The sequence below is a fragment of the Gorilla gorilla genome, chromosome 13, assembly GCF_029281585.2.
Source record: "Gorilla gorilla gorilla isolate KB3781 chromosome 13, NHGRI_mGorGor1-v2.1_pri, whole genome shotgun sequence".
NCBI classification, from domain to species: Eukaryota; Metazoa; Chordata; class Mammalia; order Primates; family Hominidae; genus Gorilla; species Gorilla gorilla.
This window is the reverse complement of record NC_073237.2, coordinates 92,296,265-92,323,031: the sequence shown is the minus strand read 5'-3', so window position 1 is coordinate 92,323,031 and position 26,767 is coordinate 92,296,265. Positions and strand designations below refer to the sequence as shown.

At 36.5% G+C, this 26,767-nt stretch overlaps 1 protein-coding gene across 1 annotated transcript in view; it reads right to left on the bottom strand.

Annotated features, from left to right (window-relative positions):
* The window catches only part of ERCC6L2 (ERCC excision repair 6 like 2), a 186,061-nt gene extending 163,768 nt beyond the window's left edge, over positions 1 to 22,293 (bottom strand). The window contains exons 1-2 of the mRNA XM_055349986.2: positions 21,973 to 22,293; positions 21,618 to 21,754 (exon numbers count right to left, since the gene is read on the bottom strand). Of these exons, the coding sequence (XP_055205961.2) occupies positions 21,618 to 21,657 (40 nt within the window). The 5' untranslated portion in view covers positions 21,658 to 21,754; positions 21,973 to 22,293. The remainder of the gene's footprint in view (positions 1 to 21,617; positions 21,755 to 21,972) is intronic.
* Between the last annotated feature and the right edge of the window lie 4,474 nt (positions 22,294 to 26,767).

Below are 26,767 nucleotides of genomic sequence, written 5' to 3'. Positions count from 1 at the left end.
TTTGAGGTCGCTCGGTGGGCCGGGCGCTGTGTGCGAAGCTAGAAATAACTGGGGGCATTGAGAATGCGGTGGCTGTAAAGGGCCGCTGAGGCGGTGGAGGCCTGGCAGAGGGCGTCCCCGCGGTCGCGGCTTCTGGCTTCTCTGTGGAGCTTGGTTCTTCCGTGGTGGTGCAGCACCCCAGGAACTTCAGGAACCAGTCCTTCCTTGGAGAGCTCCCCGGGACAGCCACGGGGGCCAAGTGAAACTAGCGCGTTTTCTTGGATCCTACACTTTATAGTGAATCATAAATACTTTAAATACAAAGCCAACAACATTTGCTGCAAATAAACGTAAAAATACTGTTAAAGTGTAAAGTGTTTTCCTCCGTACCATCTGACGTTTCTGGCGGTTCGTTGAATGCGGGAGAACGCTGAGCCATCTGCACTGAGCCCGGGAGCATCTTCAGGGCAGCGCCGCCCACGCGCGAGGTGAATGAAGGACACGGCCTCTTGACACTCCTAGGCAGCACAGATAGACGGATCCGTAAGTGGCTCCCGCGCATGTTAAAATTTGTATACTGTAAGGTATTTCATGGATTGAGTGAATACCTGACAGGGCCTGTATCCGTTCCCTATTGCCACAATAACCAATAACCACAAACTTTGTAGCTTGAAACAGCACAAATGTATCATCTGACAGACAATGCATTTATTATCTCGCGGTTCTGTAGATCAGAAGTGCTACCTGGGTGTCACCCGGGCTGCACTCCTTTCTGGTGACTCCACAGGACAATCCTTAGCTTGCCTTTGCCAGCTTCTGTCCACATTCCTTGGCTTTGGTCCCTTCCTCCATCTTCAAAGCCAGTGATGTGCCATCTCTCTGAACCTTCCATCCTCAAGTCTACCGCTGATTGCAGCTGGAAAAGATTCTGAGAGCTCACCTGAGTAATCCAGGATCATCTTCCCGTTTCCAGGTCTCTGCCCTTGATCACATCAGCAGAATCCTTTTGCCATGTAAGCTAATATATTCACGAATTCCGGAGATTAGGAGATAAACATCTTTGGGGGATCATTATTCTGCCTACAGTAGTGTCTTAAGAAAACAATATGGCTGTTTGCAAATAGATCTCAATTCTATGGCAGATACTAAAAACTAGTAGTATGTGTTCATAAAATGCTTCATTTAAAATATCACTTGTTTGCTTACCAGCAGGCAATAACTTTAAGCCTAAGTGAAACATCTAACTCAGCCATCTGTGTGTGAGTTGTTGGCCAGATCACTTCTCCGTGTTTTATTGTACTCACCTATCACCATTACAGTGAAGCTAATAATAGTAAACTACCTAAAAATGGTAATTGTAAAAAATTAGATAATTAAGTAAAACTCCTAAAACAGTGGCTGGTCATAGTAAGGAATATATGTGTTGTTATTACTATTATTATCAATGGAATGCATCCACTTGAAAGTTGCATTCTACATAGCCATTATGTCAGTTTAATATTTTGGCTAATAGGCCGGGCGCGGTGGCTCATGCCTGTAATCCCAGCACTCTGGGAGGCCAAGGTGAGCGGATCATGAGGTCAAGAGATCGAGACCATCCTGGCCAACATGGTGAAACCCCGTCTCTAATAAAAATATAAAAATTAGCTGGGCGTAGTGGCACATGCCTGTAGTCCCAGCTACTCAGGAGGCTGAGGCAGGAGAATCGCTTGAACCCAGGAGGTCTATAGAGGTTGGAGTGAGCCGAGTTTGCGCCACCGCACTCTAATCTGGCGACACAGTGAAAAACACTACTAATTATAATTGTAATTCTTGATTCTGACATACACCCTGATATTGGAAATCTTAAAATCTAGAAAAATCTGCTGCTTGTTATTGATGGATTATATCTCTTTTCACATTGTCTCTAAAATCAAAATGGCAAATTGAAATTTTAATCAAGCTTCTTTTTTTCCCCTACAACTACCAGGGAAAAAGTTTGATTTTTTTTCCCTTCTCTGAAATGACTAGTTGTGTAATTTTGTCTTATTTTTCCAGAGGTCCATTGAGTTAAGATGTAGCTCTTGACAGAGCTGACCTCTTAATAGAAGTGATAAGCAAATTCAGAAATAAATTTTGATTTAAATGGAAGGTATCATCTGGTTGAAGGAATACCCTTGTGACTAACAAAAGAGGAGGATACCTCATTTTCTGAGTGTTTATTATTTAACCTCACTGCTGTACTTACAGTGTATACTGAAGCAGAAATAATCATGACATGAAAATATGTCCTAGTGAACTAGTTGCCTCATAAAGTTAGACATTCTCAAATATTCCTTCCCCCAGTAGCTTTTGTCTTTGCATTGACATCCTTGTCTAGGTGCTGATATTGTGAACATCTGACGCTGTCAGACCAGTCACTTCAAAGTTAAACTGAATATCTTGTAAAATATTAAGGAATTCCTGTAGTTAATATGTGTGATGTTGGATAAATCACATGAATGAACTGAATCACATACAAAACTTTTGGCAAAGGAGGATCTAGCAAAAATTAAGCCAATTAAAACTACAAAAGAGAAAAAAATAACACAGATGGTGATAACACAGGCATTTCAAAAGAGGCTCATGGAAGGATGATTAAACCCACCAATAATTTGCCAAAAAATAGTCTCTCTTTATCTTCACACTGCAAAAGTCAAATATATATCTGTATGTGGTTGACAGATCTCCAGAACTGTGAGTTAATCTAGCAAAAAGGCTCCAGAAAAAAATAGATATGAAACTCTAAGACAACACAAGAAATTAAGTCTTTCGAGTTTTAGTTAGATGATTTTAGGTTGCAGCGTTTCTCCCTTCATACGTCGTTCCAGCCAATAAGGAAGCAAAGATGAGTGAAGGCAAGAGAAAGGAGATAAAATAGACCTGTCCTTCCTTGCCACAAATAACCTAAATCTTAAAGTTTAAAACTCAACGTTGCACAACAGTTTGAACATACTTAACACTATTAAACCGTACACTTAAAAATGGTTAAGAAGGTACATTTTATATAATATGTTCTTTCTTATCACAATTTAAAAAGCAAAACACAACAAAAAAGCTCCGGCCAAAGAAAGGAAAATTTGAGGCTTGAATGAGGTATAGTGAAAGATATATAGAGTCAGTGTTAGAAGTATGTCATGGTCCCATATAATGAATATCATTACACCTTGAATATTCACCAACACCATTTTTACTTCATAGACTCAATAAATAGACGCAAATAATAGAACATTTAATACCTCATGTCACATAAGTATAAAAATCCTGCAACAAAACACCAAGAAATACTGGTTGAAACATGTTTATAAAAACTCTCAAAATATAAAAGCGAATGCTTATACACTGTTGATGGGAATGTAAATTAGTACAACCTCTATGGAAAACAGTATGGAGATTTCTCAAAGAACTAAAAGTAGAATAACCATTTGATGCACGAATCCCACTACTGAGTACCCAAAGGAAAATAAATCATTATATTGAAAAGACACCCACACTTGTATGTTACCACAGTAAAGTTCACAATAACAACGTCATGGAATCAATCTAAGTGTCTATCAAGAGATGACTGGATAAAGAAAATGTGGTATATAAACACCATGGAATATATTGCAGCCATAAAAAAAAAAAGAATAAAACCATGTCTTTTGCAGCAACATGGATGGAGCTGGAGGCCATTATCCTAAGTGAAATGACTCAGAAACAGAAAATCAAATACCATGTGTTTTCACTTAAAAGTGGGAGCTAACTAATAGATACATATGGACATGCAGAAGGAAATAATAGACACAGAGGACTCCAAAAGTGGGTAGGATGGGAGAGAGGTGAGGGTTGAAAAATTATCTGTTGGGAACAACTTTCACTCTGAGTGACGGGTACACTAGAAGTGCAAACCTCACCATTATGCAATATACCCATGTAACAAACCTGTACTGTACCCTCTGAATCTATAAAAATTTAAAAAATAAAAAAATCTCAGAATGCATAGCTGAGCTTTCAAGAAGTACGTGAAATACTCATAGATCAAAAATAAGGAAGGAACTGAAAACTAGTTTATTAAGATGGCACTTATACCACTCCTTTCCTGGACACATTTGTCTGGCTCAGTTACAAAAAGGTCTGAATTTTCACAGGCTTGTGGGAGCAGAAGACATGGTCTTAAGCTCCCACAAGGTCCCACATTGAAACTGAGCCTCCCATTTGAAATCAGAAAGCTTGAAAGGTAACATCCTTAGTGAAATGGTGAGCTAGAAGAAAAAAGTCTGGATAGCAGAAAAGAAGGAGGATGAAGAGGGATTTGTCTGCCTTGGCATGGGATTTTTGAAGGGGTATTCTTAATTCCCTCTGAAATTTTGAAACCACAGCTATGCCCTCAAATTTAGGATTTGAATGTATACAATCTGCGTTACCTAAGAAACTCCAAGCCAAGATAATAGCATAATGTAGTGCCTGGTTAACTGCATCTAGGTTGCTAGAAAGAAGCATGCACATCCTGGCCTGGCCCTTGTTCCTTGTTTTTGTCTCTTTTTCCAAATCGTCCCTAAAGAAGTTGGACGCAGCTTAGAAAGTAGGAGAGGAAGGTGAGGCATAAATCATATAAAAGAAGCAATCACCCCCACATTTTCCCCTGCCAACCACTTGCCTGTACCAAGTGTGAGCTCTGAAAGGGGACGTCTTTAAGGTTAAACAAGTGTTGAAGTCTTAATTTTTTTTATTACATGGACTTTACCAAACTGACTTTTTGTTTGTCTCTTTTTAGTGGCTAGAAGTGACCCCAGGATTTTTTTATTATCAAGAGAGACTAGAAGAATCATGAGACTTTTCCTAGTTGCCTTTCAAGAATATGAAGAAAAAAATGGTTCTCAAAGTGGGTTTGAATGAGTATTGTTCCAATAAATGAACTTATATTCATATTTCATCCCCTGAGTCCTGGTGTTTCAACATCCATTAGAACTGAATAATCATACTGCATATCAAAGTTTGTGGGAAATTGCTAAAGTGTAAAAAATGCTTATATTGAAAAAAGAAAAGCTGAAAATTAATTGTGCTTCCAACTTAACTTTAAAAAAGGACAACAAGCTAATCCTAAAGAAACTAGAATAAAAGGAAAAAATAAACAGAAGTTAAAGAGTAATTTTAAAAAACACAATAGAAATGATCGACGAAGCCAAAAGTTGATTCTTTGAAAAGATTAATGAAGTAGGCAAACCACTGGTGAAATGAATCAAGAAAAATAGAGAAAAGACTCAAATAAACATTAGGAATGGAAAATAGGGCAATGCTAAAGAGAATTCAAAGATCAGAAAAATATGGGAGTATACTAAAAACGATTTCATGCCCAAGTGTTCAAATCTATATTGCCTTTAAAAATATATTAAAAAGGAGCCAGACACTGTGTCTCATGCCTATAATCCCAGCACTTTGGAAGGCTGAGATGGGTGAATTACAAGGTCAAGAGATCAAGACCATCCTGGCTAACACAGGGAAAACCCGTCTCTACTAAAAATACAAAAAATTAGCTGGGCGTGGTGGCACATGCTTATAGTCCCAGCTACTCAGGAGGCTGAGGCAGGAGAATTGCTTGAACCCATGAGGCAGAGGTTGCAGTGAGTGGAGATGGCCCCACTGGACTCCAGCCTGGGCGACAGAGCGAGACTCCACCTCAAAAAAAAAAAAAAAAATCAAAAAGGAAAAGAAGCACTGAAGAAATCTATAACCGTTGGAGAAGCTTGAATCACTAGTTGATAATGTCCCTCCAAGAAAAGACCAGATGTAAGTGACTGTACAGGAAAGTTCTGCCAAATGTCAAAGGGAATAGATAAATATCACATAAACTCTTCCAGAGAATACAAGAAAAGGAACACGCCCCAACTTATTTTATAAACTTGGTTAAATCTTGATAGCAAAATTTAATAAGGACACCATGACAAATGAAATTATAAGCAAATTTTACTTACAGTTATATGCAAAAGTTCTAAACAAAATACTGGACAACTGAATCTAATTTTGAATAATACTAGCAAGAATAATAATAATAATAATAATAATGCATCATGACCAAGTTGGGTTTACCTCAAGAATGCAAATATAGTTTAAAACTGGAAAATCTAGTAGTGAAATTTACCACACTAAGAAATAAAGAAGAAAAATTATGTCATCTCAACAGATGGAAAATTTTCTAAAATCCAACCAAATATTAGCAAAAAAGCAATAAAGGAAAATTTCTTAACTTAATAAAGAGTATCTATTCAAAACCTGCAGCAAGCATGATAGTTAATGATGAAATGTTAGACACTGTCTTTTTAAAACCATAAACACAATGATATCTGTTATCACTACTTCTACTCATCATTGATCTTAACCATTTCAATAATAAAAGATACTATATATAAATTATAGATATTGAGAAGGAAGACCAAAACTGCTACTATTCACAAACAATATTATTATTCACCTAAAAAGCAAGAGAATATGCAAGTAAATCTTTAGAATAAGAGAATTCAATATGGTTTGAGGATACAAGTACAATTTATAAAAATCAACTGTATTTCTATACACTAGCTACACAAGTTAGAAAATATAATTTTTAAAATGTATTTTTACAGTAGCAACCAATAATATATAAGAATAGCTAATGATTATCTAAAAATGTGTGCAAGTTGCTTATAGAAGCAATAATAAAACCATATTGTAAACCTACATAAAGGAGAGATATACCATGTTCATGGTATGAAAAAATATAGATGTCAATTTTTCCAAAATTATTCATAGTGCAATTGCTTGCCAGATTACTGGCAGGTTTTTTTTCCCTGGACCTTGACAAGAGGATTGTAAAATTTATATGAAGGCGTAAAGTGCCAAGAATGATCAAGGCAATTTTGATAAAACATAAAAAAGGAACAGAGGAATAAATGGTGATGGAACTTCCCACAGAGGAGGGAAATAGGGTTGAACTTCTTATCCTATACACAAAGTTAAATTCCAAGTAAATTAAAAACAAAATGTAAAATGCAAAACTTTTAGAAAACTTTAAAATTAGAAAAAATGTAAAAACCAATCCAACAAGTTATTTTTACACATCCAAATTTTCCAGTCATCCCAGCACAGTTGTCAAATATCAAATGAGTGGTAAAGTACTAGAATGATGAAAGAAGTGGTATAATTATACCACTTGTAGGACTACTTACAAAGCAGCTGCCTTCCTAGACATGCTTTTATTCTAACTCTTTAAATGAATAGGATTGTATTATATTGTTTACATGTCAAAATTTGCATGTCAATGATGCATATATGGTTATGTTCAGAGCATTCCTTTTGGCATTCTTTTGTTTTTTAATGTAAGATTTTAATTTAATGACAAATGCAAAAAATATAAACATGAAACATGAGATTTATGTCATATATGGTTAACTTCTTTTAAAAATAATCAGCATAAAACACTAGCATGTCCATATAAGAACATGCTACTCAGCTTTGTTAGCCTTAAATAAACAAAGGTAGGTTGTTTAAAATGTAAATCAATAGATTAATATTGCTTTAATAAATACAACAAATGCAGACTTAATTACAATAAAATTTAAAATGCTAAAACTAATTATTGAAAGTTAAATTATAAATTGAATAAGATTTCACATAAAATATTGACATAATACTCGGACTTAATCCTTATCATTCTTCCCTCATACATATCCAAAAATGTTGTAGCATAGAGAGCTGGCTGATGTAAGTTCCACAGAAAGACTTTTTCCCATCTAGAAAATTACAAAATTGTATTTTTCCAACGAATAAGCTGCAAAAGTCAATTACATATTCATAATAGAATCTACCTCCTCCACCCCATAAAGATTCTAAAGTAATATGAATTACATTTGAAGGACATCAAGATAATCCCTCCCAAAATGTAGATTTACAATATTGTGTAAATCTTCATGGAAACATTACATATTTGAATCATGGTGAAATCATAGGGTGAAAAATTTTTTCTATTCTTACCATGGACTCCACTAGTGGTCTTCAGATTACATGACCTATAGGCTCCATTTCAACTCTAAAATTCTATATGATTTCTGCTGAAGATAACTTTTATCTCAGTTATTTTAGAATGCATCACCTCATCTTTGGCAACTTTCCTTGAATTGAATTTTGATTGCTTAAATTCTTCAAGCAAGGCAGACTTTTTCAAAAGAGAAGCTATATAGACATGGTTTAAATATTTTAGGTTCAAATTTTAAACCATGTCTATATACTTTGTAAAGATGATTGCCAAAGTTTTACTTTTCAAAAATGTTCCCAAAGTAATTGACAGCTTAGGTGCCATGAAACAAGGGTAAAGAGAATTCTATGGCCATTACAAGATATGCAGACTTGAATAGTGATTCTGAATGCAAATATAATCTTATACTTCATTTATAAGAATCATTTTTATCACGTTGCCCTAAATTGGAATGCAATGGCATGATCTGGGAATTGACAGTGTTTGGTTAAAAAGAAATTAACTTGAGGAATTAATTAAGACAGGGAAACGTAAAAAGCATGTAAAAGGTAAGTGAGTTTATTTTTAAACTGGATACTATTTTTTTTTAATATAAAGCAACTCTTTCAGGGGAACTGCTGTCTCCAATTTATGCACAGATTATTTGACAGACTGGTTGAAATATCCCACACCACTTTTGCACAGTGGAAATGCAAAACCCAAAGAATTCATATTTTCAAGACTGTTAACACCTTCTCAAATTTCTATAATTCATTCAATTTCTGTAGAAAAACATGAGCTTTATTTTTCTTACTATTAATTATTTATATAGTTCAGTTTCACAAATAGGTTCTCAATATCTAAAAGCCTGCAATAATTTCACTGTCGAAAACATTTTCTTAAAGTTTTTATGCATTTACTAGTGTTGTCACAATAAGGCCTTGTATGGCTGTGAATTGTCCTTGGGCTTTTGATATTCACAACCAGGAGAGGATCTCTTTTCTTTTTCTGTCAACCTTTTTAATACTTTTCTTTCTTTTTTTTTTTTTTTTTTTTGAGACGGAGTCTTGCTCTGTCTGGAGTGCAATTGCGCAGGCGCGATCTCGCCTCACTTCAAGCTCTGCCTTCCAGGTTCAAGCGAGTCTCCTGCCTCCGCCTCCGAGTAGCTGGGATTACAGGCACCCACCACCACGCCTGGCTAATTTTTTGCATTTTTAGTAGAGACGGGGTTTCACCGTGTTAGCCAGGATGGTCTCGATCTCCTGACCTTGTGATCCCCCCCGCCTCAGCCTCCCAAAGTGCTGGGATTACAGGCATGAGCCACCGCGCTGGCCGTATTACTTTTTTTAAAGAAAGACTATGTCAGTTCCTAAGTCTGTGGCACCTTGAAAATTTACATGCCTGTTAAAGGTGGACATTTGTACTGTATTTTTAGATGATAGTTAAGAAAAGGAGATGATGGGGGGAGTTCACACATGGTCAAATATCATTAGAAAATAATAATTCCACTAAGCAAAATAAGCCTAAGACTATAACAAAGATGAATTAAACGAAGAAAGTCCACATTCTGTCTTCCACTTTTGTTTGTGTTTTAACTTAGCATTCATTGATAAAAGAGGATATTCTTGAAGGAAAAAAGTTAAAATTACCACTTTTTTCTGCTTTTAAGTATTTTAATTATTGTGGTACGTATCACTAGTCTAAAGGAATAAAGTATAAATTTCTTGTCATCTATATTACTCCTTCAAAAACATGGTTTTTCCAAGTTGGTCACAGTTTAGCAGGGAAGAAAGGGTTGTAAACCAAGTATAGTGTGATACTATACAGTGACTCATACTGTATAAATACATACTGATGCATTTTTGACCAAGACTAGTATCTTTCAGATTTCAGATATGAGTGTATAAGCCAATGATAATTTGCATGGTTCTTTTCCTAACTATGGATTTTTTAATATTTCTTATAACCTGTAGACCACTTACTGAAACTAACTCAGTTTAGTGTTAAATTCTATTAGATGTCTTTTTCTTATTTGTCTGCTGTAAAAAAATCCCTAGTTATTGAGACAAATTGCAAAAGAAATAATATATTTTAGAAAATCTTAGAAAAGTTGCCAGTCACCTGGGTGACGATTCAGTTATTCATTCATTCAACAAATATTTGTTTAGTACATCTGCCATATACTAAGAACACCGCTAGGCACTGAAGATAACAGCTATGAAACAGAAAAACATAGTTCCTACCCTCATAAAACCCAAAGTCATCAATGTCTCCAAAAATTTTGGCTAAAACATGGAGAGTACACAAATTCTTACGTAGTTAAATAGTACAGCTATTATTGGAATCATTTTCATACTTAGACACATTATATAGTAAAATTTAAGAATATCAAAGGCAAATTTCTAAAAGTTTTCAGAAAGAAACATCCCTTACAAATGAACAGGTAACATATTCATATTAGACACTTTAAAAACTTCTGCAAAAATGACAACTGAGTTGGCTGGGCATAGTGGCTCATGCCTGTAATCCCAGCACTTTGGGAGGATGAGGCGGGTGGATCACGAAGTCAGGAGTTCGTGACCAGCCTGGCCAACATGGTGAAAACCCAGCTCTACTAAATATACAAAAATTAGCTGGGCATGGTGGCATGCACCTGTAATCTCAGCACTTTGAGAGGCCGAGGTGGGCAGATCACAAAGTCAGGAGTTCAAGACCAGCCTGGCCAACGTGGTGAAAGCCCACCTCTACTAAATATACAAAACTTAGCTGGGTGTGGTGGTGCATGCCTGTAATCCCAGCTACTCGGGAGTCTGAGGCAGGAGAATTGCTTGACCCCGGGAGGCAGAAGTTGCAGTGAGCCGAGTTTGCACCACTGCACTCCAGCCTGGGTGACAGAGTGAGACTCCATCTCAAAAAACAAAACAGAACGAAACAAAAAACTGAGATATAGTTTTTTTTTTTTTTTTTTTTGAGACAGAGTCTCGCTCTGTCACCAGGCTAGAGTGCAGTGGCGCAATCGGCTCACTACAACCTCTGCCTCCCAGTGTCAAGCGATTCTCCTGCCTCAGCCTCCCAAGTAGCTGGGACTACAGGCACGCACCACCATGCCCGGCTAATTTTTGTATTTTTAGTAGAGATGGGGTTACACCATGTTGGCCAGGATGGTCTCAATCTCTTGACCTCATGATCCACCTGCCTTGGCCTCCCAAAATGCTGGGATTACAGGCGTTAGCTACCATGCCCTGCCTGAGTTATACTTTTTTAGTATTGGAGAAAAAAATCTTTGAAGCTAGAATCTTGCACTCATCCAGATTGGCATTTAAATATGAAAAGTGCAATAGAAATAATCTCAGCCATATAAAACCTCAGAAAGGTTGCCACACAAAGACCCTATTGAAAATATTGGCTACAATAATAGTAGGAGACTTTAATACCACATTCTCAATGGCAAATATTACAAGTAGACAGAAAATAAATAAATAACACAAACAACACAGTAGACAAATTGGACTAACAGACATATAGAGAATACTATGCCCAACAACAGCAGAATATATATTTTTCTCAACTGCACAGGGAGCATTCTCCAGGGTAGACCATATGTTAGGTCACAAAACGAGCCTGAATAAATTTTAAAAGATTGAAATCATACTGTGTATCTTTCCCAATCAAAATGGAATGAAACTAGAAATCAACAGCAGAAGAAAAAAAGAAAAATTCACAAATTGTGGAAAGTAAACAACATACTCTTAAACATCTAAAGGGTCAAAGAAGAAATCACAAGGGAAATTAGAAAATATCTTGAGACAAATGAAAATAAAAACAACATACTAAAACTTACAGGATGCTGTGAATGTAGTCAGAAGAAGGAAAATTATAGCTGTAAATGCTTACATTAAAAAAGAAGAAAGGTCTCAAATCAGTGCTCTAACTTTCTACCTTATGGAACTAGAAAAAACAAGTACAAACCAAACCCAAGCCTAGCAAAGGGAAAAAAATAACAAAGATTAGAATAGACATGGAGAATAGAAAAATAATGGAGAAAATCAGCAAAACTGAGAGTTGGTTCTTTTAAAAGCTCAAGAAAATTGACAAACTTTTAGCTAGATTGACTAAAAAAAAGATGACTCAAGTGATTGAAATAAAAAGAAAAAAATGCTGATTTTATAAAAATAAAAAGAATTATGACAGTAGCATGAACAATTGTAAACCAACAAATTAGATAACCCAGATGAAACTGACAAATTCCTAGAAACACACAACCTACCAAAACTAAATTATAAAGAAATATAAAATCTGAGTAGACCTTTTTAATGAGTAAGGCAATTGAATTAATAATCAAAAACCTCCTAACAAAGAAAAGCCTTGGAGCAGGTGTCTTCACTGGTGAATTCTACCAAACATTCAAAGAAAGATTAATGCCAGTCCTTCTCAAACTCTTCCAAAAAAATAAAGAGGAGTGAGCAGTTCTTATCTAAGTCTGTAAGTCCAGCATTACTTGATATCAAAGCCAGAGAAATATGCTACCAGGAAAGAAAACTAATATCCCTTAAGATTATTGAGGCAAAATACTCAACAAAATACTAGGAAGCCAAATTCAAGAGTATATTAAAAGGATTACACACCATGACCAGGTGGGATTTATTACTGGAATACAAGGATGGCTCAATGCACAAAAATCAGTGTAATGCACCACATTAACAAGTAAAGGAAATAAAAACACATAATCATCTCAATTGATACAGAGAAAGCATTTGACATAGTTCAATACCCTTTCATGATTAGAAAAAAAAAAACAAGCTCAACAAACTAGGACTAGAAGGAAATTACCACAACATAATAAAAGCCATATATGAACAACCCGCAGCTCAAACCTCATACTCAATGGTGAAAGAGTGAAAGCGTTTCCTCTAAGATCAGGAATAAGGCAAGGATGCTGTTTTGCCACTTCTATTCAACATAGTACTAGAATTCATAGTCAGTGCAGTGAAGTAAGAAAGAAAAAGGCATCGCAGTTGGAAAAGAAGGAATAACATTGTCTCTGTTCACAGATGACATCATTTTATATGTAGAAAACCCTAAAGATTTTACACAAATCTGTTAGAGCTAATAAACTGATTTGGGAAAGTTGCAAAATCACAAAATTGACGTGCAAAAATCATTGCTTTTCTAAACATTAGCAATGAATAAACCAAAAAGGAAGTTAAGAAAATATTTCAACTTACAATAGCATCTCCTCCAGCCAAAAACAACAAAAGCCACTTAGGAATTAATACAACTAAGGAGTTGAAAGACTTGTACACTAAAAACTACAAAATATTGCTGAAAGATATTAAAGAAGACACAAATAAATGGAAAAAACCAGTGTTCATGAATTGGAAGACTCGATATTGTTGAGATGTCACTGCTACCCAAAGCATTCCACAGATTCAATGCAATCCCTATTGATATTCCAATGCTTTTTCGTAGCAATAAAAAATCCATTCTGAAATTCATACAGAATCTCAAGAGACTTCGTATAGCCAACTCAATCTTGTAAAATAACAAAGTTGAAGGTCATATACTTTCTTATTTCAAAGCTACAGTAATCAAAATAGTGTGATACTGAAAGACAGAAAGACAGACATAGAGCAATGTTGTTGCTATTGTAATAGCAACATTATCACAATAGCCAAAAGTGGAAGCAACTCAAGTGTCCACTGATAGATGAATGCAGACAAAATATGGTATATACATACAATGAAATAGTCAGCCTTTAAAAAGAATGAAATTCTGGTACATACTACAACATGGATGAAACTTTAAGACATTATGTTAAGTGAAATAAGCCCCAGTCAAAAAGGACAACTTAGGGATAACTTACTAGAAGAATAAATTAGAATATAAATCTCAAAGCAGCAGAAATCATTTTTGTGTATTTGGAAGAACACAAGATGAACTAGGAAGAGGAAGAAGAAGCCACATAGTAAAAGGAAATATAAAATGAAAAAATAAATCCTGATAAAACAGTAATTATAGTAAATGGCACTCATATTGGATTACAAAACAAAGCGCTAAGTATAAGACATTCTTACACTTTAAAACAAAAAGACATAGAAAGGTAGAAATTAAAAGCACTAAAAACATATGCAAAAGAAATATAAACAATAAAAAAGGCCAGAGTACCAATCTTGATCTTAAATCTATCAAAAGACTTAAAGCCAAAAATATCTTCTAAAGGCAAAGAGTAGCATTACACATAGATATTATAACAGGTCAAGAAGGTAAAACAAATCAAGAAGTTCAGCAAAGTTGCTGGATACAAGATCAGTTTTAAAAAGTCCATAACATTTCTCTGCAGCAGCAATGACCATCTAGAAAACATAATTAGGAAATAAGCTGCTGTACACAGCAGTAAAAACAACTATAACGTCGTAAACTTTTGAAAGAATGTGAAAGACCTCCATGGTTAAAGTTTTAAAAACCTATTACGAGATGCGAAGTTCTAAATAAATGGAGAAATAGTTTATCTTTACAGATAAGATCATTTAACATTCTAAAAGTATCCACACCCCCCACTGACAAATGATTCATAAATCTATAGCATGCGAATTGAAACTCTAGCTAGATGTTTTTAAGGACTTTACTTATTTTAAAATGTATATAGAAGAATGAAGATCCACAAATAGTTAAATCAATTTTGAAAAATAAGACTAAAGGGCAGGAATTTGTTCTGCCAAAACTTAAGATTAAAACAAAGCTATAGTAATTTAGAAAAAAACCACACAAACAATAGTATGGTACTGGTGTAAAAACGTAAATGAAGAAATGGAACAGAACGGAGATCTCAGATGGAAGTCTTAGATACGATAAACATGACACCACAAATCCTTGGGGATAGAAAAACCGGTTTATGGTAATGGGAAAATAAGTTTACCATATTGAGAAAAAACAGATTTATATCTCATACCATATACATATATATACATATGCATATAGAGAGGAGTGTGTGTATATATGTGAGTGAAAATATATATGTATATATGTGTATATGTACTAAACATCTAAATATGAATAGCAAAACTATAAAGCTACAGAAGAAACTATAGGTTATGACACTGGTATGGGAAAGAACTCTTAAGCAAGTTACCAAAAGCACAAACAAAATGTAAGGAATTGTTCATTTGACTTCATCAGAATTGTTCAGCGAAGGACCCCACAGCCAAACTGAAACCAATGTGTTAACTAGTATTTAAACTGATAAGAACAGTTAACTAGACTTGATCTTAGCCAAAAGGCCTAACTTGTATTTAGGATATACAAGAAAACATATGCAAATCATTCGATAATAAAGAGTCAGGAAAACTAATTGAAAAATAGACAAAGAATGTATATAGGCAATTTGCAGAAGTGGAAACCTAAATGGCTAAAGGATATATGAAGAATGCTCAAATGTATTAAAAATCAGCTAAGAGTGATTTAAACAAATTCAAAAACTACAACTAGATATCCATGAGATAAACAAGCATTAGAAAATCAGATAAGGCCAAGTATTTGCAAGGATGTGGGAAAATAATAACCTAAGTGAACTACTAGTGAGAGTAGACTGGTACAGCTAGTCAAATTCAGTACTTAGTCAATTTCAACATGCATACACCTTATTACCCAGCCAGCCCTTACCTGGGTATATATATTGTAAAGAAGTTTTCACACTTAAGAGTCATGTATTATCTATTTGTGGCTTCCAGTGATTAGGGGAAATCTTGGTGTTCATTCCTGGAGGAAGGGGTGAGTAAAATGTGCAGACTGCATAATATTGAGTATTCTATGGCAGCTTGAAGTAACAAACCAAGTGTCAACAGAGCAATATGAATAGATCTTAAAAACACAGCGCTTTGGGAGGCTGAGGTGGGTGGATCACCTGAGGTCAGGAGTTTGAGACCAGCCTGGCCAACATGGTGAAACCCCATCTCTACTAAAAATACGAAAATTAGCCAGGCGTGGTGGCGGGTGCCTATAATCCCAGCTACTAGGAGGCTTAGGCAGGAGAATTGCTTGAACCCGGGAGGCTGAGGTTGCAGTGAGCCCAGATCGTGCCATTGCACTCCAGCCCGGGCAACAAGAGCAAAACCCTGTCTCAACAAAACAAAACAAAACCACAGCGCTGAGTAAAAAAATAAGTAGAACAAAGTCTAATAAGATACAGTAGACTATATTATTATATTTTGCAAGAGTATGTATACACGTGTTAGACTTCAAACTCATTAGAGCAGTTGTCTATGGAAAGAGGGGAATGGGAGAAGGAACGGTAACAGAATGAGATGAAAAAGGAATAAATATCTAAATTCAGTGTTTTGCTTCAACTCTAATGATCAGGTGATATGAACTGAGGAATATGATTAGTTCAACTCTGGCACTGAGGTCATTTGAAAATATTGATAAGATATAATATCTGTATTTGATGAATGTGCAGTGTAAATGAGGAAGATGACACAAGTTTTACTTTATAGTAAAAACATGCTGAGTAATATAAGTCAAGTAAATGTAGGTGTGATCAGAGATTAGTGTAATCAGAAAGAAGGCATTCTGGAAGAGATAAGCTTTTAGCTGGCATTGAAGAATAGTTATATTTAGATGTGTCAGTTAGATAAAATATTATTCTACACAAGGTAAACTTTGAGAAAAGTCAGAAAATGGAAAAAGTTCATGTCAAGTGTGAAAAACCAGTGATTAAGTTTTGCTGGAGTATTTGCTGCCTGAAGGGGATTAGTGAGAGAAAGGGTTCCTGGAAGATTTTAAAGGTGAGGCTAGAGAGTCCAGTTATTCCAAGGCAGTAGAGATCCACTGAAGACTTTATAGCAGGAGAGTGACATCCCAAGGACACAGGGGTCATTGCTGATGCTCCCAAAGTGCCTGCTGATCTGAGCTGCCAGGGCCATTTGATTAGTATCAATGACTTCAGGGACTCATCTAGAGTTCTCACATTTCCTTGTACTTCCATTTGACTGAAGAATAAAGGACTTAGAAAATTGGAGCCCTAAGAAACAGTGAAAATAAGTCTGGGAAAATCCCTGGAGCCTAAAATTAAGCTCTGCCTGTTCTTGGTTTCTTGTTGCTCTCTGGCAACTTCATTAAGTTTCTATTCCTCTTTCCACTCCAACATATTGCAGCCCTTTGATGCCTTTAGATTAGCAAGTTCAATACCTTTTTTGGACTGTAGGTATGAAGACCCAGTTTTGAGCTAGGCTGACATTGGACAAGCTGGAAGGCCAGCAGTTCCTGCATCAAGTCAGCGCAGGGAAGTAGGTACTAAAGAGCTGAGCCAGAGCCCTGGGTGCCAGGGCTGGGAAGAAGGCTGGTCTGGCAATCTCAGAATGGCATGGTATTGATAGGTGAGAGCAAACACTCATGATTATGGAGGTCTAACTTGAAGTTGCCAGGTTGTCGTGACCTACAGACTTAGTCTCATTGTTCTTTAAACTTAGTTTGAAAATTTAGAAAGCAACAGAATGAAAAAAGTTCCGCTTAGTTATCTTGCCTTCTCTTGTCACTCAGGTGAGAATGTGAATGCAACTGGACTCTTTTTCTCCTTGCCCAGTTCCTACACGTAAAGATTCCTTTACCAGGAACAGCCCTAAGTCTTTCATGTCAGTTGTTTAATTCTCTGGAAACTGACCTCTGTTTCCCCATATGCTTCTTGCCTAACTTGTAGATTTCCTGGAGTTTGTCTCCCTGCAGCTGAAATTCTGGCAGCCAATAGGGGACTCAGCCTCACCCCAGTCTCTAGAATCAAACCAGGTATTAATAGGAGGGATTAAGTTGCTGTGACTCAACACTTAGGTACTCTAGCAGCAAAGATGCTTGATGTTGTCCAGCCCTGATCTTGGGCCCCAGTTTTCACAACAGGCTTCTATCTTGCTCCTAATCTGCTCTTTACACAGCTGCAAAAGCCCCTGCCTTGGCAACGTTCCTGGTAACAAGATCCCTCTGGGGAATGGCTCAGCCTTGGTCTTCCACTCCTCCTCCCCCCCTTCACTTCTGCTGCCCCTCATATACTGAAGCCTTGCCCTTGAACACTGTCTTCTTGATATTTACACGTTGTGCTCAGTATGATGCTTGGGTCACAGACGATTAGTAAAGACATGAACTATGTTCATCATTCCTAGGGGGAAGGGGAAGGGCCAGAGTTCACTAAAAGGGTGTCATTCATTGCTGATGTCCTAGAAACTGCAAACTGCCAATTTGAGTTTAGGAAACACCTATTATTCTACCTTGATTGTATCTAAAAATGGGGTGAGAAGGAAAGTGGTTTAGTGAACTCCACCCTCAGGAATAAATGCGGAGGGCAACACCTCAGTGAAGTGTGGTGGTCTGCAATGTATATTTCAGACATCTGCCATTCGATGTCCTAGGTATGTACCTCTACCCTGCCCTTGGAATAGGAAAGTAGTCCTTGTATTCAAGCCAAATTGATATTAGGAGATCCACATATGATCTTATCAGGGACACTACAGTCTGTACTCTCTTTCTTTGCTGCCTTTCAGGGAACATATACCAGACCTAGAACACTGATGACTATTCAGGAAAGGTATGGAAGAGTGGGCACAAGGTGGGACCCTGACTATTTTCTGGAGTCACCACCAGCTGGGACCCAGTTCTGCTGACTGTTGTAGTCCTGTTGTAACAATTGCTTTCATGTTTGCTAAAATAAATAAATATCAATGTGTTTAACCAATAATGATAACCACTTTGCTTTTTGGCAAATCCTAAAGAGATAAAACTAATTCATATAATTTAGCGGGGAGAGAAAAAGGCACACACAAAAGTCTCATCCTCCTAGATCCATTTACCATCTTGAAAGGGACAAGTAACAGATAACTTGATAATTATGGAAGGATTCTATAACCTTACTCACGTCTACCAGATTGGTTACTTCATTATCCTATTTCTTTTCAGAGATCAGGAATAAGATCCTTAAATTTTTTAGGTTTCTGTGCTTATCTACAGATGTAGAAGAAAATGCAAAATGAGGGAGATTATGCAGTGGTATGAAACAAAATCTGAAGGGATAGAAAGGATGGCTGAGTTGCTGGAGAGGAAAGAAAGCTGAGTTCCTGGGGCCTGCTTTGAAGATGAAAGGAAGGCACCAGGAGATAAACTGGGCCAGAGATAGGTCTTGTGAGGCTTTGCAGTTAAAAAACCTGCAGATGGTTTTTGGATGGGATCAAATATCAGAAAGGCAGATAAGCCACAAACCCAAATTAGTTTCCAGTTAAGTTATTGCTCTCACATACAATACTCAATACAATCCTTGGCATTTTGTTTCACATGCAAGCTTTTTCCTATCATTCTTTCAATAAACATTTACTAAATGTCTATTCTGCAGCAGGCACAGCTGTAGGTAAATTAGCCAGAAATCAATTGATTGAAAACCAGTCCTCTATAAGTCAACTTAGCAAAGCATCAATTTGCCTAAAAACAATTTGCTAAATTTACCCAATTTATCACAAGTATATTTTTAAGGATTATTCTTCTTGAATATTCTTCTTAAATGTAGTATTCATGGGAATATTTTTAGGACTATTCAAGTTGTAGCAAGTGAGGACGTAGGTGGTCTAGGGTTTTTCAGACATTTTTCCTAGTCTAGATTTTTGCTAAGTATTGGTTGATGGTTTGTCTCTAGGTTTGTTGTATTTGCAGTTCCTTCAGTCTGGACTGCCCTTCCTCAGATATTTTCATGTTCGCTTTCCAAATTGCCTGTCATTTTGTCAGACGTATCACTGGATCCAGCTAAAAGGTGAATTTTTAAAACACTAAAATGTTTCCCTAAAGCAAATATTGTACAGAAATAGTCAAATCAGTCACAAATAAAAATTCAGCTTTCATTTTATCTTAAGAATTTAAAGGACCAACTTATCAATGGTAATCAATTTGTAATTAGTTTAATTTACAATCACTCTGAAACCCTCAAACATCACTTTTTCAGATATAGCTTGGATTAATTAAAAATTTCACACTTGTCTAGAGACTATTCTACTTCATGTTACTGCACATTCTAGAATTAGCATACAGATTTCTCTCACACTTAGTTGGTACACTAAAGAATTTAGTTATTTTTATAAATTGCATTAATTTCTAGGTTTTTCTAAAATACATTATTACCCTAGAAGTAGATAACCAGATGTTTAAAGTTTCAGACTTTAACTGCCTATCAGTAGAAAAGAATATATTTAATTAAAAATCTCCAAAGAGATAATCCTAAGGAAAAACAGACAGCATATTGGCAGGAAAAGAGTAATTTTGAGTGTAGTACACCACATTCTAAGTGAAAAATTTTGGATGACTTACAAGAATCCAGAGAGATTGAATCTGAATGGTGTGATTCAGATGGTAAATATGTGCTATGCATTTACTAAGAAGTCATAAAGTACAGGAGAGAGGTCTCACTTAGAGGCACTTATATTTTATAAAATCAGAAAGACTTTAGTTTATTGAATAAGGTCAAGTCTTATTTACATGCAACGATAGAAAAGCCAACATAAGTGGCTATAACTAGGATCAAATATTTAAGATGCAGCTAAAGGACTTCAACTTACAGTTTATGACAAATACACAGGAGATGAACCAGCTATAGGACACTATGAAGAAATAAACATATTTGAGACATGATACAAAACAACGGTCCTGGATGCTTTAAAAATTCAATGCCAAAGAAAAGAAGATGTGTTGGGGCATGAGGGTGCTACTGAGAACACTGTTGCGTTAAAAGAGATTAAAAGAAATACAGAAACAAAATGCAATATATAAACCTGGATTTAAAACAAAACCCAGCCATTCAACACATGCTTAAATATATATCTGAGGAACAAATGAGAAAATTTGTACATGATCTGGGTATAAGATAATATTATAATAATTGCTAATTTTCTTGGATGTGTTAGTAGTATTGTGATCATGTAGTGGAATGCCCTATTTTTAGGAGATGACCCTGAAATATTTAGGGAAGAATATCATGAAGTCTGTTGCTTATTTTGATATAGGTTCAGCAAACAACATACACACACAAGTGCACACACCCACTTATCTGGCAAAATGTTAACAATTGTTGAATCTAAATGGTAGGTGTCTAAGTGATATGAGTGTTCATTGTATTTTTCTTCTGAATTTTCTATATGTTAGAAAATGTTCATAATAAAACATTGGAAAAAATAAAAATTATTAAAGTTTTTGTAGTAAAAGACCGGTGCTTTTAGAATTTTGAAAAAAAGGATCTTAAGGAATTATCGTTATTTAAGAAACAGAGCTAAACTTAAGAATAAGATAGCCATTAGCCTATTCCTAAATAAAATGCCAAGCAAATAATGATAATTATTCTTAAGACATAGGCAATTGACCTTACAATACCAATTATCTGTGTTTCTAACTATCCTGCATCCTCTCAGGGTAAATAAGGATGTTAATAGCTTACAGCACTATACCACTGTAAGCTCATAGAGGTCAGTATATTATAAATTATTTTCAGTGTTATAGGCATCCAACCTTTACACAAATGTCAGAAAGGAGGCAGATGAAATTCTGGCTTAGTATAAAATCTAACAATCTTTGTAAGCAGAATGGTTGAATAAATATTTTTCCATTTAGCTAACATAGCACATGAATTAGTTGAATTTACCTGAGTAAGTGTGGAGCTCACTGAGGTTGTGACTTGGCATCGCTGGAATATTGCAGTAAGTGCAAAATGCTTCCCAAAGGATGCTGCTTTTTCACAGCCCAGGCTGGAGAAACCAACTTAGTAGCAAATTGGTCTACCTGTTAAACAAGAAAATGAAACATGGAGCAGAAGAAATGTCTGTCAGTGTTATAGACTAGAGCTCCTGTAACAGCCAACCCCTTCTCAAGGTCCTAGATGATCCCAGTGGGCCTCAAAACCCACCATGGGTGATGTGCAGAGTGCCTCAGGGCAGTTAGGACTAGAAGACCTGGCATGCACGGCAGTCTAACAGGAAGGAGTTTAGTTTTCTATTTACCTGCAACTGAATATAGATTTCCACCTTGCATGCAAAAGCCCGCTTTTCAGTCAGCTGCATTCAGAGATCTGATGCTGGATAACAGCTTCTTCGAAGGAGCGTTCTTATTTTTTTGAAAATCTGAAACACAAGAAAAGTATTATTCTTGGGCACCAAATAAAGACCTGGTAAAAATCCTTATTGCCACAGAAAGTCATCATCTTCTGACATTGTGAGAGGTAGAACTTGGAGGCAGCAAACACTCTGCAATAATACATCAACATTCAGATCTCTTTGAAAGAAAGTTTCCCGTTATAGACTTGGCTAATTGTTATACTCTAGGTGAAGACCACCTGGAGGGAAATGTGTACACAGCGACTCATTTCTTCTACTAGAAGATGTCAAAAGTAGAAGCTGCTTAGTCATAGCAAGATTGCTGTCACCAGTGAACATGTCAACTGAGTCATACAAGGAACGTCTAAAATGGACTTCTCAGAAGTTGAAAATGTTGCTTCTCTTGATTAGTAGTGCAGGAAGGGGAGAAATAGGTATTCCTTGATTAATGGGCAAACACACCATTTCCCAGAGACTCAGACAGTTGGAGAAACCCATGAATGAATAAGTCAGAGAGGAAAAAAAATAGTGCCGATATAAACAAGAACCGTTTATTTTCTCCTTGTTTCCATGAAGAATGCCTTTTTGTTTGCTGATCCTCACTACTGCAGCAACCCAGAGAATAGAGGAAATTATGCCAATAGCTAAAGCAAAACTTGAAGATTTCTTTAAAGTACCTAATTATGGTTTTAAAAAATTCTCCATCTCGATTTGCTGGAAGTTGAGACCCAGGTCTTTTGCAAGCTTGTGAAGTGAAAGAAATTTCTAACAACCTTCCCTGGACCAAACCATTCTCTCCAATCTCTGTCCCTTCCTGTCTTTTCATTGCTGGTCATGCCTCCTTTGTGTACATTCAGGCTCATGATTCTCTGATTCTCTGCCAGAACATACCTCTTCTCTCAAGGGCCTGCTAAATGGCTTGATACTCTGGCCAGTAAACAATTTGAAACCCTCCATTAGTATTTTATGGCAACGTTGCTTATGGACAATTGGGATTTCAGTTTAAAAAATAAAGCATATTTTTAAAGTGAATTCTATTTTGTGATGTGGCTGTTGATTTCGTTTTAAAATTAGAGATGAGGACCAGGTTGAAAGACAAGCTGAGGGAAAGACTATGCCGTGCAGCAAAGTGCACAAAACTTAAGTGTATACGGCTTGGTGAATTTTTGGATATGAATCCACCTGTGTAACCACCATCTGGAGCAAAATATTGAACATTTTAAGCATCCCAGAAGATTCTATCATGCTTCCTCCTAGCTCTAACCTCCTTCCGCCTAAAGGTAATCATGATCCTGATTTCTATCACCAGGGATTCATTTCACCTGTTCTTAAACTTTATGTGAATGAAACAACACAAGATGTAATCTCTTGTGTCTTTTATGTGTGTGGGATACACTCATGTTGTTACATGCAGCTGTGGTTTGTTCTTTTTCATTGCTATGGAGTATTCCACTATATGCAAATTCTTCCATTTCCATTCTGTTGCTTTGGTTGTTACAAAATATGTCATTTCATGGGCATGTGCACTTTAAAAAAACAGACTTCATAGGTCGGGCGTGGTGGCTCATGCCTGTAATCCCAACACTTTGGGAGGCTGAGGCAAGCGGATCACGAGGTCAGGAGATCGACACCATCCTGGCTAACACGGTGAAACCCCATTCTACTAAAAATACAAAAAAATTAGCTGGGCGTGGTGGTAGGCGCCTGTAGTCCCAGCTACTCGGGAGGCTGAGGCAGGAGAATGGCGTGAACCCGGAAGGCAGAGGTTGCAGTGAGCCATGATTGCACCACTGCACTCTAGCCTGGGCAACAGAGCGAGACTCAGTCTCAAAAAAAAAAAAAAAAAAGACTTTATAGAGCAGTTATAGGTTCACAGCAAAATTAATCAGAAAGTACAGAGTTTCTATCAACTCCCTGGCTCCACAAACATACAGCCTCTGCCACTATCAACATCCCCCTACAGAGTACTACATTTGTTATGATCGATAAACCTTTATTGACACATTGTTATCACCCAAATTGACCCCTTTCATTATGAAATGCCCTTCCAAAATCCCTAACAACTCCTGTGCTCTGAACTCTTCTCTTTCTGAAGTTAATATCATTATTCCTGCTTTCTATTAGTGTTGGCACAGTATATCTTTCTCCATCCATTTACTTTTAATATATGTGTCTTTATATTTAATGTGGGTTTCTTGTAGAGAACATATAGCTGGGTCTTGTTTTTTGATGTACTCTGACAATCTGTCTTCTGGTTGGTACATTTAACCATTGACATTTAAAGTAATTATTGATATAGTTGGATTAATATCTACCATATTTATTACTGTTTTCTATCAATTGCCTTTGTTTTTTGTTTTTATTTTTAAATTCCATTCCTTTTGTGCCTTTGGAGGTCATAATTGATAATTTTAGATTATTCCGTTTTCTCTCCTTTCTAAGATACTTTTTTTGTTGCTTTTTTTAGTAGTTGCCTTAGAGTTTGCAATATACATTTACAACTAATCTAAGTCACCTTTCAAATAACGCTATATCCCTTCATAGGTAGTACAAGTACTTTACAACAAAAAAAACTTATTCCTCCCTCCTGTCCCTTGTATCATTGTTGTCATTCATTTCACTTATCCATAAGCACATACACATATATGTATTCGTATACATATATGTAAGCATGCATAATCAAATGCATTGTTGCCACTATTATTTTGAAGAAACTGTTTTCTGTTAGATCAATTAAGAATAATTGTTTAAATTTTCTAAATGTTTAAAATTTTTAAAATGTTTAAAATTTTCCTTCACTTATTCCTTCTCCAATACTTTTCTTTCTACAGATCCCAGTTTCTGACCTGTAGCATGGTCCCTCTCTCTGAAGAACTTCCTGTAATATTTCTTGCGAGGTGAGTCTGTTGGCAATAAATTCACTCAATTTTTGTTTGTCTGAGAAAGTCTGTATTTCTTCTTCACTTTTGAAGAATAGTTTTGCAGAGTAGAGAGCTCTAGGTTGGTGGCTATTTTTTTTTTTTTTTTCTTGAGACGGAGTCTTGCTCTGTCACCCAGGCTGAAGTGCAGTGGCGCAATCTCGGCTCACTGCAAGCTTCACCTCCCGGGTTCACGCCTTTCTCCTGCCTCAGCCTCCTGAGTAGCTGGGACTACAGGCGCCCACCACCACCATGCCCAGCTAATTTTTTGTATTTTTAGTAGAGATGGGGTTTCACTGTGCTAGCCAGGATGGTCTCGATCACCTGACCTCGTGATCCGCCCGCCTCAGCCTCCCAAAGCGCTGGGATTACAGGCGTGAGCTACCGCACCCGGCCTGTTGGTGGCTATTTTCTCTCAACACATCAAATATTTCACTCTACTCTCTTCTTGCTCGCGTAGTTTCTGAGGAGATTATGACATAATTCTTATCCTTGTTCCTCTACAGATAAGGTGTTTTTCCTCCTCTGGCTTCTTTCAAATTTTTTTTTTTATCTTTCATTTCTGCAGTTTGAATATGATATAGCTAGGTGCGGTTTTTTGGCATTAATCCTGCTTGGTGTTCTCTGAGCTTTCTGGATCTCTGCTTTGGTATCTGACATTAATTTAGGGAAATTCTCAGTCATTATTGCCACCACTATTTGTTCTGTACCTTTCTCTCTTTCTTGTTTCCATTATGCTAATGTTACACACAGTTCTTAGATATTCTGGGGTTTTGTTTGTTTTTGTTTTTGTCATTTTCCTATGACTTCTCAATTTTGGGAGTTTCTACTGACAAATCCTCAAGACCAGAAATTCTTCTGTCATCTATCCAGGATGATGGGCTCATGAGTAATGAGTCCATCAAAAGTATTCGTTTCTGTTACAGTGTTTCTGATTTATAGTATTTTTATTATTTCCTAGAATTCCTATCTTTCTGCTTACATCACACATCGATTCTTGCATGTTATTGACTTTTTTCACTGGAGCCCTTAGCATGTTTATCATAGTTGTTTTGAATTTCCAGTCTGATAACTCTAACATTCCTGCCATACCTGAATTGATTTGGATGCTTATTCTGTCTCTTCAAAGTGTAATTCTTGCCTTTTAGTATGCCTTGTAATTTTCTGTTGAAAGCCAGACTCACCAAAGCTCCTGGATTCTCATGTGCATAGACACTTAGGAGCCCAGCCAGGTCTCCTGACACTTCTGAGTGTGGCCAGGTCTCATGATGAGTACAGTCCCGTCTCCAGTGGAGGCTCTGCTATGCTTAAGTACATCACAGGTACAATTAGAGAATTTCAAGTTTTAATTCTATGGAGTTTTATTGAACAGAAAATATCAGAGATAGGAATTGAATACTTTTTGTCATGGCTACAATTTTTTTTTCTAAAAGCCAGTCAGAATTTGCAGTTCACAAAGACCCCCAAACCAAAATTTAATATTGAGTGACTGTCATCAACTCCTGACATTGAGGGCTGGTTATTGTGAAGCCACAGCTTGATAAAGGCCTTTTGATAATAGAAGCTGTCTTCTACCTTTGTTACGGGAAAAGGGTCCTGATCCAGACCCCAAGAGAGTGTTCTTGGATTTTGTGCAAGAAAGAATTCCAGGCAAATCCATAGAGTAAAGTGAAAGCAAGTTTATTAAGAAAGTAAAGGAATACAAGAATAACTACTCCATAGGCAGAGCAGCCCCGAGGGCTGCTGGTTGCCCATTTTTATGGTTATTCCTTGATGATATGCTA